At 31.0% G+C, this 18,165-nt stretch overlaps 1 protein-coding gene across 10 annotated transcripts in view; it reads right to left on the bottom strand.

Moving 5' to 3' along the window:
* The window catches only part of GPHN (gephyrin), a 538,037-nt gene that overhangs the window by 176,155 nt on the left and 343,717 nt on the right, over window positions 1–18,165 (bottom strand). For 5 of the 10 annotated variants that reach the window (XM_019969080.2, XM_070796738.1, XM_070796735.1 and 2 more), the window contains one exon: window positions 7,489–7,545. The exons of 4 other annotated variants lie outside the window; for them this stretch is intronic. In XM_019969080.2, the coding sequence (XP_019824639.2) occupies window positions 7,489–7,545 (57 nt within the window). Of the gene's footprint in view, window positions 1–5,267; window positions 5,340–7,488; window positions 7,546–18,165 lie in introns of all 10 variants that reach the window. One more of the 10 variants, XM_070796743.1, reaches the window with a different exon arrangement.

Below are 18,165 nucleotides of genomic sequence, written 5' to 3'. Positions count from 1 at the left end.
CAAAGATTTGTGATAAAATGTATCACTGCAATTAATGAGTTACTAAGAGGTAGTTTCTAAATATGATCAATTCTATACATATTAAGAAATTTAACCTTTCTTTTGGCCATATACACATCTAATTTTCTTTAGCAGGATATTAGTTCTAAGAAACCCTTCCTCAGCATGTTTGTTCTGTTCCTATAACTATACCCATAAGACTGAAAAACTTTATCTTTTCAAAATAGTTTGAATCTTGTCTTTTTTTCCTTCTCACTGCTCCATTTTCAATTACTAGGGAAATTTACTTGTCAAGGAGATCTTTTGTTAATACCATATTTTTGTATTAAAGTCAATTCTGAGAAGGGCAATTCCATAATAAGCATTAAATCCCTCACAGATGTGTCACTTCCACTTCACTGTAGGCAATTTTACAAGTATTAGATGGTTCAAAGCACAAGAAAGGTTTTTGCTATTTTTCAGTAGAACTGAAACTTCAGGATTGAATTAATTCACTTTACATGTTAAGCAAATGCTAATAAAGCAAAAGCAAAATTAGCCTGTTTTCTAAAGAGATAATCTTAAAATTTGTTTACTGCCATCTTTATCATTATTGTAACCTGGTCATATTATAAAACATTACCTACCAAGATGCTCAGGATGTTACATGTTATAAATTAAATAGTAAATAAATGCCTATTATTAATGTGAGTAAATGTCAAAGAAGAAAGACTTAGGAGGCCCAAAGAATGTTCTACATACAAGAACCAAAAAACATTGAAATTTGCTCAAAGAAAGAGTACATAAACAAATTGATGTTTACTCATGTAAAAGCTACTTAAAGATTATTCATCTAAGGACTAATGGTCCAGCTGTTTTTCCTCATCTCAATCAAAGCAGGTTAATTCAATGTAAACACTTAAGCATTTTTAAATGCTATATTAAGACATGATGTATTACTTGATCACATTAGAGTGTCTTTCCTAGTTGTATGAAATTTCCTATAGAACTTACGATTTTATGTGGGGTCAAATAGGAAATTCAGCAGAAATCAAAAGTTGATCATGGTTTTCAGAGGAAATATCTTTACTAAGACACAAGGAAGTAATAAACAGAAAAATGCAATGTGTGCAGCAAAAATACTCTAAAAATACATTTTAAAATAGTTCAAAGAGCAAGAATGCAATTTATCTTTAAATCTCTGTAAGGGTACCCTGCCCCACACCCGCGCCCCTGCCCGGAGAAGAGGAATTAATAATCTGTACTTTATGCATAAGACATTTCTATATTTGAAGGATTTAATGTAATTTCGTGGTGAGTTTACTTAGTGTGCAGGTGTGTGTGTTTGGTATGTAAAGAGAGAGCAGCTGGAAAAAATAATATAAAAAGGAAGAATAAAAATGTAAAGGTAGGAAATTTCAGGGGATCAACTCTTTTCAGTGCATGCTTCCATGCAGAATGATCTGTAACCATCCTGAGAAAAAATAAGCAACTCCCCTTTTCTCAACTTGTAAAATAATTTCACACAGCCTCTATTATAACAATCTCTTTGTCAGTGTCATCTTGACACACTAACCAGTTTTAGCAGGTCTTGGCAAACAGGGAGACAGTACTACACAGTTTAGGCTTTCTGTGCCATACCGTCTTTGCTGCAATTATTCAACTCTGCTGTTGTGGTGCAAAAGCAACCACAGATTACATACAATGAAAGGGTGTGGCTGTGTTTCAGTAAAACTTTATTTCTGGACAGTGAAATTTTAGTTTCATATAATGTTCCACATGCTAAAATGAAATATTCTTTTGATTTCCCCCCCTACCATTTAAAAATACAAAAATCATTCCTAGGTCATGCACCCACAAAAGAGAAACAGGATTTGGCCCAAGGGCTGTAGTTTGTTGACTCCTGAGTTATAGCATTAATTTAATGAACCGAAAAGTGCAAATATCCTGAAGACAATTCATCAACATATAAAGAAGTATTAGTTTAGAACTAAAGCTGGAATCAAAACACTGATCTTAAAGGCCTGTAAAATCACAATTATCTAATTCATTATTTGTTATCCTATTTCATACTAGTCTTATTTCAGTATTCAGGAAATTACTAAACATTGAAAAACTATTCTTCAAAAGACATTGCTTTCTGACTTGATTCAAACATTTTTCTTAATAAAAATAGTCTTATTTTATGTGATAACTCCCTTAACTTTTTCCACTTCAAATAATACCATCTTTTTTTGTCGTTGTTAGCATAGCAAGTATTCATCATATTCCTTCTACTTCATCACCTTTCTTCTTAGTTCACCGATGTGCCAGTAATCTGTTTTCATAAGTCACCTTCCCTTTACTGTTTGTTAAAGTCTTTCAAAAAATTAACATATTTGATTACTGCAAACCTATCTGTATATATTTGTAGATGAATGGAAATTTACCAGGGTATTATATAGACTGATTTAAATTCAAAATTTGTGGCTTTGAGGTATTTTTATTCCTCTCATTTCTTTTTTTACTTTATTTCATAAGCACTTATCTATTTTTCTTCTAAATGTTTTAACATTTAAGCTTGTTTCCAGGGACCAAGATGATAATTTTATTATTATTAAAATTACTAAAAACCAATTTAGGGTTCAGAATACTTAAGCTCTGTATAAAGTACAGAAAAAGATAATACATTCTTAATTTATAAGAATCAAGTGCATCCTACTTTCTGCTATTGAAGAATCCATGTAAAATAAAAAAGTATGTTTTCACATGAGAAATAAAAACAACACTATTCTAAAAATAATTGCTTAATATAATATTCAACTTTATATCATTGATTATATGTGATAAATAAAAATGCAAGGTTCTTTCCTCTAAAAAACATAATATATCAATAGATGATATCAGTTGAAGCATTGATTTAATTAAATCCTTATCCCAAACTTCTGAATGATCTTACCTTCTTCAACTATTAGATATTTAAGTGGCAACATGGTTCTGAATCTTTCACCTCTCTGAAATATTTAGCAATGTTTCAATGAATTAAAAAGCACTCATATACTTGCTTTTCTGTGGAAATAATAAATTTCCACAAAATGAAATGGTCACTATATGCCAATTTATCTCATTTTAGAATCAAAATCTGTTGATACAGCCTATGATACTGAGAATAACTTTATTCTACATCTAAGTAACAGTTTTAACACACAAGGCATATTTTAAGGCGTGCTCAGACATGGCTGACTCTTTTGCAGCTCCATAGACTATAGACTATCAGGTTCATCTGTCCATGGGATTCTCCCAGCAAGAATACTGGAGTGGGTTGCCATTACCTCCTCCATCTTCCTGACCCATGGATTGAACCTGTGTCTCTTGCAGCTCCTACATTGGCAGGTGAATTCTTTACCACTGAGACACCTAGGAAGCCATTATTTTAAAGCATTCTGGGGGAATTAACAGGAAAGGAGAAAACCTGAACATTCAGCCAAGATTTGATTTGTATCTTTTCTTAGCTGAACTCTGTAGATAAGATTCTATTATTTGCCTTTTGACAATTTTTTTTTAATTTTTCCTACTATTCCAGTTAACAGGAATCTTAGGATGATATACTTTATATTCAGTCTTTTCAGAAAAAAGGTAGAACAAAGTGTGACACAGTGAAATTAAACAAAAGGCAAGGACACTGAGACTAGTTACTATGTACTCCTCCTTGCAGTATAGGTACTGAAGAAACTGGAGTGGCATGAGAACCCAATTTTCAAAGCACAGAGCTTTCATTAACCCGAATCTAACATGAACACCCTACCATATAGACCTCAGCAAGTCTAACCTTCTTCTGGTCTTGGTTTCACTGAAAGAAAAATAATATCACTTCCTGTGACTGGTTAGGGAAGAATATGGCACTATATACATATATTATGAGACACATTTTAGGAATTTCTAGAATGATATCCAGATGTATCTAGACTTTTTAAATTATAAAATTAATAAAAGTCTTTTAATTTCTTAAAACAGTGGAATAGAATCTGGGGATGACTGTGGATGATTTTTCAAATTCTCTAAGAATATGACTGAAAAGAAAGACTGGCTCAAAAGAAAGAAGTAGAAAAATGAGATACATATTAATTTCCTCCTCTGTTTAGCTATCAGTATTTAATGATTGATATTACTAAAAACTGAACTTTAGTAATCAAAAATTTAATGAAGAGATACACATAATATATAGAGTACATAAAAACAAAGCTGAGAAACTGGAGAATTATCATAGCACTATTATTTTTTATTCTATCCCTCATAACTATAATAGCAATATGAATTAAAAGTATGGCAATAATCTTGAGAGAAGTAAATCAGACCTAAGATTCTTACGAACTTCTTTTTAAAGCCCCAGAAAGAGGAGATCAAAGTTAAATAGAGCCAGAAATTATTTACTGCAGTATTTTTGTTTTTCTTCTATTGCATTTATACCTTATACCATTTCAGAGATTTTAATTCTATTTACCTTAAAAAGATATACTCAGGAGAAGGACCAAGCATTCTGAGTCTGAACTAATCAGTCACAAAAATATTATTGTTAGTATGCCTATACGATGTATGGACAGCACTGAGTGACTATAAGGTATTGTTCTCCTTCAAAGTGTTGTCCTGGGTCATGAGATTAGCCATTATCTCAAGTATTTGTAAGATGTTACATAATAGTGTTCGTAGTGAAGATTCTTACTGCCTAATTTTATTTTTAGAAACAAAAAATAGTATCTTAGTTATTCCCAAAGAGTCTGAGTTAAGAGAAGACTATTAACTCAGAATAGACCTATCTACTTTCCAGATTATCCATAATGAGACTCTAATATTGAATATTTTCCTTGACAACTGAAACGGAATCATCAAGGTTCTCTCACTTGAAGCCAGCACATAATTTAGAATCCTGCTGACACATCTAACAAGGGACAGAAGACACAGTCAATGGAAAAGTTCCAAGTGAAGTCTCATGAAAAGATCCTCAGAAAAATATACAATTGTGCAAGAAACACAGATTTTTGGGGAAAAAAAAGTTTTTAATTTGCATTGGAGCCAGAATGCTATTAAATCAAATGCAATGTTAGTGTGGCTTAAAGGTCATCTACCCTGCCAGTTTAATCTTTATTTCATAAATGTGAGCATGAAGCTACAGCTCAAAAAGAAAGAAAGAGATAGGGAGAAAGAGACAGAAAGTAAAAAAAATGGAGATGAGAGGACAAACCAATCTGATTTGGAATTACCAGTCAGCAGAAGTTTAGGGAAAAAAAAAAAATCACCGAGTGAAATCGTACATTTACTCTGAGAGAGTATCCTTTCACATTGCCTTCTAGGTGATCTCTGAGCTCCTCCAGCTTTCGATGGAGCTACATGTAAACATCAGAAAATGAATTGAAAAAGCAACTTGTTCTCTTTTCAGTTTTCCTTTTTCCTTTTAAAAATAAGATCATAGCATTATACATTCCTCACTGCCTTTGGCAAACATCTCAAAACATCAAAGATCTTTGTACAGTGCAAGAATACACGCTCAATAAACCGTGACTAGGAAGAGAATATTTAATTAAAGCATCTTTTCTCCCCAAAGTGTTAGAGAAAATAAATACCATAACTATTCTTATAATTCCCTACAGATTCACTTTAAAACTTTCTATTTTGCAGAAATATGAAAAAAGATACTTAAGAATTATAAAATTTGCCTTTCTTTCCCAAACACGCTTTATGATTTAAGGCTTTATTCATATCCAAGTAAATGGGGTGAACCCTAAAATGTATATTTTGTTCTTAAATGTATTTATGCATATATACATAATCATACTGTATATACACTTAAAAACAATAAACATATAATTACAACTTGAAGTTCTATACATCCAAAAGCTTAACTTCAAGATCAACACAGGTGTACTTGCACATATAATCCAGTTTATAGCAGATGGTGCTACAGTTATGAACGCTATTTAATCTTTATTTCACTATCAGTCATTTCCAAAAAGTTATGTCTAACTGCACCTTCTCTTTAATCTGAGTTATAGTCCAGTCTCAACAATAATGGATCTATGTCCCCTTCAAAATTAAAATATGATGCCTCACAGGTAGACAGTGAGGAATGCTACTGATATATCATCAAGATACATAAAGTCATATTTTTCTGACTAAATAATTTTAGTTTGCCTTGCTTTTGAAATAGGCATATAACCAACACTTCCAAGCCCCTCTGATTATTCTTAGTGAAATAATAACAAAAAAATGCTACCCAGTATATAGCAGTGTTAGAGAACAAAGAAGATGGCTTGTTTGGAATAAAAGACACAAACATACAGACACACCCTCATCCATGTGCACTCATGTGTGCACACATACAGATAAATAAACAACAACAAAAAGTAAAATTAAGAAGGCAGAAGAGGCAAGGAAAGAGTGCAGAAATTAGTGCTTCATATATTGTTAAATAGAAATAAATTGGAGGTGTGTAAAATTTTAAAATGACTTAATATTAGCCTCAAAGTAGTTACTGAATATTGGGACATTCCAGTACAGTGATTTATGTCATTTTGATTAATTTAGCAGTTACCATTGCTGTTAGGACACACGGGATTGAGATAGAAGAAGTGGCTAATTTTGAAGGAGGTTTCACTGTGTATTTTTAAAATTCAGCAAAATTTCCAACTTGCATTTATGGTGGCAGCATTAAAAGTGATTAATTGGCTATGCCTAAGTCTCTTAAGGATGATAACTTATTTATCTTTTCATCGTGATTAAATATTAGAGTACCAAGTGCCCAAGACATATTGACCAAATGGATATTTAACAACTACCAAATGGTACCATTAGATCAAAAATCTTAAGTGTTATATTAGTAGGCCACATACACAATGGGCAAACATTTAGATAAATATCAGTTTCTTTTAATATCATATCAATTTTTAACTTTTGACAAATAAAACAGGGGATTAAGAGTGCTTACTATTAGCTATATGTGAGCTCACTATAATAGCATCAAATGAAATTCCTTTTCTAATTCTTAAGATTTTACATATATGTGACACATGTTATTAACTCATAATAATTATTTTTCTGGAATGAACTACAAATGGTAATGGCACTAAAATACACTTAATTACTTTTAACAAAAAAAAAGGGGGATATAATAATCTGAAAATAAAGGCTGGTTTTCTGTGTAACAGGAACTTAACACATAGTCAGTGACATCAATCAGAGGAACGGTTTACTCTGGAACCCCAAATTATAGGCTCCTGCAATGAGGCAGGTGCCCTTTCTCTTGTTTGTGGTGCCACTCAAAGCTAGTTATTTGACAGCTTGCCTTCAGCTGGTTGCTCTATGTGTAGCTGAAACAAACAAAAAAAATATGACCCAACAGCCAATAAAAATACTAAAATAAAACAAAATGGGATGGTGAAAAATGGAAAACGCCCCCTTCCTCCCTCCACCCTCCAAAAAGGAAGAAGTGTAGGCTATAGACGAAATCTTGCCAAAAAATGTTAGAAACATATTTACTTTGAGGGATCCAACTCTACTAGCAACTCCTTTGCTTTCATCCGGCCGTCTAATTTGCTACAATGAGGGAAGATGGGTAAAAAAGACAGAATAAAGAAAAAGTGAACTTAAAAATTTTTCTAAACATTAGTAAATAATACATGCAAAAACATCAATCGACTCTGAGATATGTCTTAGGAGGCCAAGGAGTAAAGTAACTAATCCAGAGGCTATATGACATGCTCTGCAAATAGGCTGGTTGCTAGAATTCAGTCTTTGTTATGACTCTGTTCCTAAGATGAGGAAACGGGCACTTACTTTTGGTTATCTTGGGGACTTCTGATGAAGCAGTATCTGGAATAGTGTTACATTTGCATTTGGCTTACAAAAAACAAAGAATTACAAATAAACCTATGCAGAAAACTTTGTCTCTTTTAGTGTCTATTCCATTGTAATATCAGAAGACAACAGTGGTATTACTAGATGCGTGAGTATTCCATAAGTGGAGAGATCAGTCTTGACAAGCATCATTCTTGATAGGTGACAGAGTGAAGTTCCTCTGCTTGCTGACCCAAGCATTGAGGTTATTCAGCTGTCACTGAGGTTCCCAATTAAACAATTGTGCTGCCCAACCAGAAAATTTTAATGCCAGACCAAAGTTAGATACATTCACTCCCTCAAAACTTTCAGTTATTTCAGCTGAATATTCCTCTTGGGTAAGACAACAAAAAAGAAAATAAAACTGCTATTTTAGAAATTTGTTTCAAATTACTGTGTAAATGAGAAAAGGAAGATTCTAAACCCAAACTGTTTTTATTAGATGAGGTATAAATAAGAAATCCCTTTGCCTTTATTTTAATAGAGCTGTAACAATAACTAATATTTTGTTTAAAGACAAACACAAACTGAAAAAAAGAGTCAGGGGAGACTGAAAGGAAGCTTCAGATCAAGTGCTTTTACATTATGGATTTCTTCATGTGCAGGATGATGGTCTCCATTCAGACCATCATAGCTCAAGTTAGTTGTGATGGTCTTGCTTTTAGGAGACAGTAAGTATCCATGTGATTCCAAATTCCCAGTGTTAAAGTCCTCAGGAAAAATAAGAAATCTGACCATATTACAAAATTATAATTTCTGGAGGCAGGCTACTGTTTTATATTTTTTATGATATCTTTGATAGCATAAAGAAATTGCTTAGGAATACTGTGAAACACTAAGAATTTCTGAGAAGAAAATCCAATTACTGAGAAAATTGCATTTTCACTTGAAAAGAGCACCTTGGTCCATAAGAACTGAGTCAACTTTTGGTTTTACTTGATATAGTTTTTATTAATTCTTCAACACTAATTAAATGTCATATCCTAAAGATAATCACCAATCCTTACTCAACTTTTAGTTGAAAAAAATTCTCAAATTCAGAAACAATGGATACTAATTAGAATGGCAACATTCTATAATAAAGGGCCTCTGATGGACAGTGCATTCATAATGTCTAGTCATTTTCTCATTTTATTTGATCTCAGAGAATATTTTTATATCAAAAGCTATTTCCCATTTTAAATTGATATTCACAACATCTTGATTATAAACTATGTAGTTTTATATAAAAATAGTCTAATACCTCATGTTGCTTTCTAAAAATGTTTAGAAACTGAATTATTGTATACTAATAGTAACACATGAACACTGTTTTCTACATTATCTTTTATATCTGGAAGGCTTAAAATTATATCAAGTCCAGCAACAGGAGGTCAAGGTTACATAGGACGTGAATGACAAAGCCAAGACCAACATCCACCATTCCTAATTTCTACTTTAAAGTTGTACCCTTAATAGGCCTGGAAATAAATAGGTTGGAAAAAAACCTGATGCTTATAAGAGGCTGTATTAAGTATACATGTCCCTGTGTGTCTATTTGTCTATCTATCCAATTTATGTTAGAAATGTTGTTACTATACTAATACATGGAAGAAAGTTTTCCTAACTCATTTCAATTCCAAATTCAAGTGCTAGTACAGAAGTTTAAAGAATGAAATATAAGAAAAGACAATCACCATGAACTCTGGATGTGAAAAATAGACTACACACCAAATTAAGCAAAGATTTTTAGGAGTAGAGAACTCATCTGTCAATGCTTGACACTGATTTTCTGTATTTAAATCTGATTTTGCAAATTCTTAACTATCATAAGAGGAAGACTTTAGGAAACCAATGTGGTTATCAGCGCTACAAGTGTTGTAATTCAAGTGTCATGTGCTTTTTTTTTTTTTTTTTTTTGCTCCTGACACAGGTAATAATTCCTAATATTGAAAAACTTCAGAAAGAATTTGAAAATATAAAATTTGAGTTGTAGAGAGAAGTCAAATCATAGATTTTAAAATATAATGCTCTCATTTATTCTAGTCAACACTTAATCATCAGTTATGATGGAGTAGCATAAATAAAAGAAATTCACAGCTAATCCAAATACCTGATTACTTTTTTACTTTGATTAGAATATAAAAGAAATCATAAAAGATTAGCATTTGGATAAAATGAAATTCATTCTTTATGATAATTATAAAAGCCTCACAATGATAGATAATTTGTTATATATATTTTTCTGTGAGACTAAACATTCTCTATCAATAAGTAAAAGAGGTTAAACTTTAAATGTTTACACTGCATATAAGATCATGGAAATATAAATGAAGTTTGCAGACTGGATGTAAAGAACTGTAGGGATTACAGGTTGGTTAAAATTATTAGTTTATTTACACATATTGAAAACTAAAATGTTACCTGCAAAACAAAAACACATTATCACTAATGATTTCTGTAGCCTGAAGAAATCTTGCTGTAAATATTTTTTACTGAGATTGTAAAAGAAATAAATTAGAGGATCAAAATAATTTCAATCTTCTCTTCAGCCTCTCAGCTAGAATACATTAACAAGATATCCATTAAAAATTGTCTGAGAAGACTGCACTGTATCACTTCTTTGGCAGCATTCTGGGAATATTTCTTTAGGGATTAATTACTGGGTAATCTACCCTAAGGAATTAATTATGAGGATGTGGCCTCTAAAGTTGTGAAAAGACTGCTATTTGTATTCATCTTTTTAAAATAAGAGCTTGAATTATAGATATATTATGCAACAAAAGGAAATGCCTGGATGTTCATACAATATGAGTTGTTGATTCCCTTTGATTTAGCTTGGTTCTCCAAAACTGAGCTCTGTAAATACTGTAAAAGTATTTCCATTATTAACAAAGCAGAAAATTACCCCATCTCACCCTTATCTCTCTTGCCAATAATAAGTAGTTGTAAGCAAAATGTCAATATTTTTTCAAAGGCAAACATACAAGATTTTGGAGTATAAAATCATCTTTATATTAATATTTGAAACAAAACATGAAACTTCAAGAAATTTCTGGATTGTAAAAGTCATGTTAAGGTAAGTGCCCATATTACTAGGTGTGTGCATTAATACTTCTTTTTAGTGGCAAGATTTTGGTGAAGAATTATGAGAAAAGGTTACATATTTTATACATTTGTTTTATTTATGAGAGAACTCAGGTCTTAGGATCAGTAGCTTTCTGGAGACCTATAAATTAAAAAAAAGTAAATAGCTGGTATTAAATTCTCTGGCTCTGAGATCTCTTCATTAAATTTGGCCTCTCATCTACAGAATGATTTATGTAGATTTCCCCTTTTTCTCCCTTAATATATTTTGTATTGATTTAGATTAAGATTGTATAGATTAAAAAAACAGTTCTGTTTGTTTGTCCTAGGGACTGAATTGTTTTGTTTTTAGAATTATCTAATTTACGTTTAGAACTACCTTGAGAAATAGACATTTTTAATATGCCACTTAAAAAAAAAAAGTATGGGTATCGCTGACGGGAAATAAAACTTTTTTCTTAGAAATTGTCTTCTAACCAATATCACTTAATATATATTGATACAGCTATAGACTCCTTCTGATAGTTATGATCGGAGAAAGAGGTTTTTAAAAAGTTTTACTTGAGAATTCAAAATTTAAACAAATTTGTGAATAAAAAAGTTCTTTTTGGGATCTGGTTAATATTTCAATTCACTATATTTTAGGACTTTCAGTAAAACTGGTGCTTCATTGTAAAATAATTCTGTTTCACTTGCGATTTATTAAGGCAAAGTATAAAAGAAGGAAGAAACAAAAATAAGAGAAGCAGTAATTCTGTGCATCAAGGAAAAATAATCTAATGCGTTTCTAGAGAAAGGCAAACCAGTAAAAGGATAGAGAAGATCAAGGAAATACTGCAAAGAATAATGAAGAAATAAGAAGTTTTGACTTATTTTTGAATAAGCATCTTGGTAGCAAGTCACAGATCTACCAACTGCCCCCTGGCTTACAAAAAAATTGTATACTTAGGGAATCCTTTATTTGAAAGGCTATGATTTCTAATGGTTTATTATCATTTCAAATATTTTTATTTTATTACACATTTATTACACATATTATTTTGATCCCTAAGTTTCTATGATAGCTTTGATTTTGAAATAATGCAATCTATACAAAACTAGACTTTTAAGCATGCTATTTCCTGCCCACTATCTAGAGAATAATTCAATCCATGATCTTTTTTCCCCAAATTTCTTATCTGTCTATAAAGAAATTAAGAACCGCATTATAGGTGCAGTATAAAAGAGTTATTAGGTACTTTGGAACAGATAACTTTTAAATAGTATAGTGTATGTTCTGAAGAATTATTTATTATTTATATAGCAGATAGAAAAAAGTTTGTATTCAAACTTCAACTGAAATATAATTTTCTATCCAATAAGATTAGGAATAGAATGGTTTAGCCTGCATATAAAAATACCCTGGTATAAATACAATTATAAACACAAGCAAATAGTTGGCTTTATGAAGCAGGCAAAAGACACCCATCCTTGTCATTCCCAGATCCTGTCTAAATAGCAAAACCAGAAAAACTTATATTTTTCTGCTCTAGTAAAAAAATTTAGATTATAAAATAACCTATAATTTAATCTCTATGCAATTTTGTTTACTACTTTTTTAAACTACATATTTTATTTTGAGCATTTTCCCGTGCCATTAAATATTCTTAAATATGACTTCTTAGATTATATAAATAACTCATATATACATATGTATAGTAAATTATTTAACCACAGACGTTAAGGTTGATTCTGTTTTGTGAATATGAATAATGCTGTGATAAATAATCTTATAATTAAATCTTTCATTCTCTGTTTGATAATTTCCACCAAAAAATTTCTGGAAATAATACCATTGGTTAAACAAAATATTTAAAAAATACATAGCTTGCTTGCAATGTCATACAAATTTACATTTCTGCTAGTGTGACTAGGAATATTCATGTCGCTACTCATTATAGCAGTGATTATAATTTAAAAAGTTATCAATTTGACTACAAAAATTTTAATAGATTTCTAGTGAGAGTACATTTTCCCCCACATATTTCTTTGCTGATTTTCTGTTTTTATGAAACATCTATTTATTGTTTCATAAAGGGCTAAGTAAACAGCCCTTTATTCATTTTATTTATTTTTTACCCTATAAGATGAGACGAGCTCTTTTAGACTATCAAAGCTTTGATAGATTCATTGTAATTTTTTTCCCCACATCTGCTCCACTATAAGATCTTTGAGGTCAGGTTCAGTTAGTCTATCCACTACTATACTTCTAAAACCTAGCACAGTATTTGACATAACATACACTAAAAATACTCACTGAATGGATTTCTGAATTAACGTGTGTTGTATCTTTAATGAAAGTAGAATGAAAAGGGAGAGTAGATAATCCTGAAGTTTTGGGCAAGAAAATACCTGGCAAATTTTGGTATATGTATCATTTAAAAATATAAAGATCTAAGAAATAGTTTAGTTTGGGATATGCTCTCTAGTAAAGTCATGAATGAGACATGGCCAGATAACTATATAGATTTGAATTATGGCTATATCTAATAAATTCTGCTACTGAAATAATGATGGGACAGATTATTTTGTTGAACTGCTTTTATACAAAACATATCCTAAACTTTTAGAAAGAAGTTTATAGGAATCAAAGATATTAAATTAAGCTGAAAGACAGTATTCTTAATTTAATTATTCCTTGTATTTCTAGAGCTTTCAGTCCCTATCATCCAAAACTTAGACAAAATGCTAGTGAATACCAAGAGAAAACAATATTCCATTTAATAAAGACAAAGCTTGAACTAAATGAAACGGATCTTAAACAAAGTTATAATAGTTTAGTTAATAATCTTTATGTAGCAGCATGAAATGGAAAAGCTGAAATAAATGTAAATTATTTTACATTAATTGGACATTAACATAATATCAGAGAGAAGGGCTAAAGCAAAGGATAATATTTATTCAGTCAGTATAGAAACTTATTTCAAAGGAACAGAATTATAGGCCTACAGGGGTTTTAGAGGCTACTGAACTTACTATCATGATGTTACAGATATAGAAACTGAGGTCTACTAGTTCTAACAAAGTTATAAAGTGGCAGACCAGGGCTCAACATTTAGTGCCTGAAAGAGCAGTACTTATACATACTCAATATTGTTGACTTTTCAAATAACTTTGGATCTATAATTTCTAAACATCCATCAGTAGATCAATCAAATACATATGCTAGAAACTGCTTCTTCCAGAATATTAAAATTGAATTCATGAAGATGCAAAAATGATCCATATGAATTATGGGAACCATGGGCCTAAAAGTCTAGCATATACTTCCAACAAAGGTAGAATTAATACAAGTTGCTATGTTTAATTAAGAGAAGACTCTAAAACATTTAACTTCCAGAAGATTATCACAGCATTATTTGTAAGACTAGGAAATAGGTAACAACTAGAATATGCAAAATAGGGACTGGTGAAAAAAACTATGCTATACCCACAAATTAGAATACTGAACAAAGATTGATATTAATGTTGTAAAACATAATTTAAAAACATGGAAATATGTTCATGACATAGAAAGGAAAGAATGTTACTAAATGTATGAGATAGGTTATAATATTTATAGTTTAATAACAACAGCTAATATTTAGTGATCATTTCCTATATTTCAAACACTGTAGTCCATGATTCATATGTATTTTAAAATTTAAACCTTAAATTAATCCTGAGGCAAATGGTATTATTATTTTTCATTTTACAGATGAGATAATTAAGGTTATAGAGATGAAGTAATGTTCTGAAAGCCATACATATAGTAACTGAAAAAGCTGAGATTCAAGGCTAAGCCTGTCAGATTCCAGAACCTGAGCTCTTAATCACTGCCTTCTTATCATGATCCATTTATATAAAATATTTGAATGCATAGGAAAATAAACCCAGGATGATATAAGCAGAGTTTTAACAGCTGTTATTAAAGGTGGTCTTACAGGAATTCTCTTTGTTTTTGCTTATATTAATTTTTAAAATTTTCTAAAATGATCATGTATATTACTTTTCTTAAATAATAATAATAAAAAAGAGCATGGCACTTGTAGACTGTCTAACCTATAAAACTGTTAACTATTAGCTAATACTTTCTTGTTAACTATATATTCTCAGGCGAGCTAATCAAATTTCATTTGCAGCTCAGATTTCAATGTGGTGATTGTACATTTCACAGTTAAGTTATACTTAGTTTCAATGATAAATTAATTCTGTGAACATTAAATGCTAAGAAAAGGATGGAGAGAATTCCATTTTCAATTTTCATTGTACATAAAGGTAGAGGCGATGTTTAATCAGATGAATGAAGAAACAAAAATCAAGGTAAGTCTTGTATACTCAGCAGAATGTTAAGAATGTTAAGAATACTAACAACCATTTAAAATAATTTGTAGACTCAAAATTCACAGCTAAAATACATTATTATTATCTGATTTTAGTTTTCTTCAAAATATGAAACAGTTTACCATACTGGAAAGTGCCTTGCCTTTCCTATAAGAAAAGATATGAAAACCCTTTATTTGAAGTCTCAAAAATCTGTTTTTCTATCAAACTAGAATAAATAGCAAAACAAATGTTGTTATAAAGGAGGAGAAACTAGACAATAATGAATGAGAGTAGAAATAAGTTACTCAAAAGTCTCTAGGAGCCAGGCAATTAATGCAAACAAGTAAAGTAGCCTGGAGGGAACAAATAAAGCCAGTTGAGTATTAATATATGTCATCTCGCCCAGTAATATTAACATGATTTTTTAGAAAGCTGAAAACTGTATTTTTATTTAAAAAAATCTCACCAATTTTAAATGTTCCAAACTAATTATAAAAAAGGAAGTCATCCCCAAAGATATCCCTAATAAAATTATCTTCCATCAACTAGGTTATAGCTTAAAAGAGGACTCTCTCTGTACCTATAAGTAGAAAGGAGATTCTAGGGAAACGTTAGTTGCTGTACAAATATAGAAGTAGTTTCACACTGGAAATGAGTAAAGCTAGCTGGAGATGTATTTTCTGGTTGTTATCTTCAAAAGACGTTGTGAAGTCTTCTATTGTTTTGAGTCAGGGAGGAGAAACTGTTCCCTTTCCTAGAATTAATCTGGATCAGAGTCAGGGTGAGTCATTTATATTAAGCATGGTACTGATGGTCATTGACATAAAGGATAAGATCTCTGGAATGAGAATACCATTGCAACATGGTCTAAACAAAAGAGACCCAGGATGCTTTGTAAGAAACATAAAGCACTACACTCATTTGATTATACCAGTGGTTCTTTAAGTCTGTTCCACAGACCTGTGAGGGTCCCTGAGATTGTTTCAGGGGTCCACAAGGCCAAATGATTTTAATAATAATACCAAGACATTATTTGCCTCTAACACTATACTGACATTTGAAATGATGTACAAAAGCAATGGTGGTTTGGTACTACAGTAGAAATCTAGGCAGTTGATACAAATAGTGTGAATAGTTACTGTATTATTCACCCCTATGTCCTAACAGTTTCATTAACATTGTCCTCTCAATGAAACAGTAAATACTAACTCAATTTAGTTAAAATTTGTCTGTTGAGTGTGACAAATAGGAAGAATGAAATAAAACACTTCTGCTGTATAACAAAGAATGACGGGTGTCTCAAGTTAAAGAACTTAGGCAATAGTTGCAAGCTGAACTAGCCAGGTTTTGCACAGAACACTATTTTTGCTTGAAAGAATGTCTCACAAACTATGACTATTCAGACTTAGATGTTTGATAGACATTTTCTTGAAAATGAATGAAATGAGACAGTTAATTTGGGGAAAACAAACAGGGTTTGTTGGCTTTTTTTTGGCCAAAGAAAAAACTCTATGTTTTAAGCAAAAATTAAAATTATGGACAATGGATATCACCATGAGCTTCCAATGCTTCCAAGGAGTTTTTAATGAGTTGGTGGTTAGATTAATGAAAATGAATTTTGATAGAGTAAACATTTGGAAGAACTTACATTTTCCATATGATCAAAAAATACATTACAAAAAACATACCTGGATATAAGATCCATTAAACATTCAGGACCGACCAATGAATTTTTTTTTCCAGAATGAAAACTTTTTATTGAGCTATAGCTGACTTACAATGCTGCACTAGTTTCAGGTGTATAGCAAAGTGATTCATTTATACATATATCTCTCTATATCCTTTTCAGATCCTTTTCATTATAGGTTATTATAAGATATTGAATACAGTTCCCTATGCTATATAGTAGGTCTCTGTTTATCTATTTCATATATGGCAGTATGTCCAAAAATTTTTAATATATTGGAGTATGAAATGGCCCTTGACAATGCTAAATTCTACAATTTAACTAACTTTCAATATATTATCAACTGAACAATTTTGTTGTAGTGTCAAAGAATATCCACAATTATATGAAAACGTTATTGAGATATTCCTTTATTTTCTAACCACATAACTGTGTGAGGCTGGATTTGTTTCCTTCAACCAAAACAACATATTCCAACAGACTGAGTACAGGAGCAGATGTGAGAATCCAGCTGTCGACTATTAATCCAGACATTGAAATGAATAGGAAAAAATGTAAAACAACGTCATCCTTTCTAGTAGATTTTAAAAATTTTGGAAAACATTATTTTTACCCTTAGCAATATTATTTAAAGTAACATAGAGAGGTCTTATTCTCAATTTAAAGTAAATAAATAACTTTTTAAAAATTTCTAAGTTTTAATTATCAGTGCAATAAATATCACCAGCTATGACTCACATAAATATGCCTTTGAGGTACTCAATAATTCCTAAGCATGTGAAGGGGTCCTGAGACCATTAAGTTTGAGAACTGATGGATCTGACCAACAAAGTTGAGACTATTATTGCTCAGCAACCCTCATCTCCATGAGATAGTTAACCAAAACTTATATTTTTATGTCCAGAGATGCATTTTATTACACTAATTAATAATTAGTGTAACTATTAATTACACTAATAACTAATTACACTAATTACATTAATAACTATTAATTCAAAATGTTTTCCAACCTTTTTGGTGTTTGTTGACTCCACATGTAGAACCCATACACTTCTATAATGTCATTAACAGCTGAACAGTTGTTGATGTGCCAATATTGATATGACTTCAGACAAAAGCAAAGAAACCTAATGGTCAGTGTAGTTTTACTAACTATCTTTAGGCTCTCAAAAACAGTGGAAAATAATTTGCAGGCCTCAGTTAGTGTCTTGATTCAGGCTAGA

The sequence above is a fragment of the Bos indicus genome, chromosome 10 (assembly GCF_029378745.1).
Source record: "Bos indicus isolate NIAB-ARS_2022 breed Sahiwal x Tharparkar chromosome 10, NIAB-ARS_B.indTharparkar_mat_pri_1.0, whole genome shotgun sequence".
NCBI lineage: Eukaryota > Metazoa > Chordata > Mammalia > Artiodactyla > Bovidae > Bos > Bos indicus.
The sequence above is the reverse complement of the archived record's forward strand: the minus strand, read 5'-3'. Positions and strand labels throughout refer to the sequence as shown.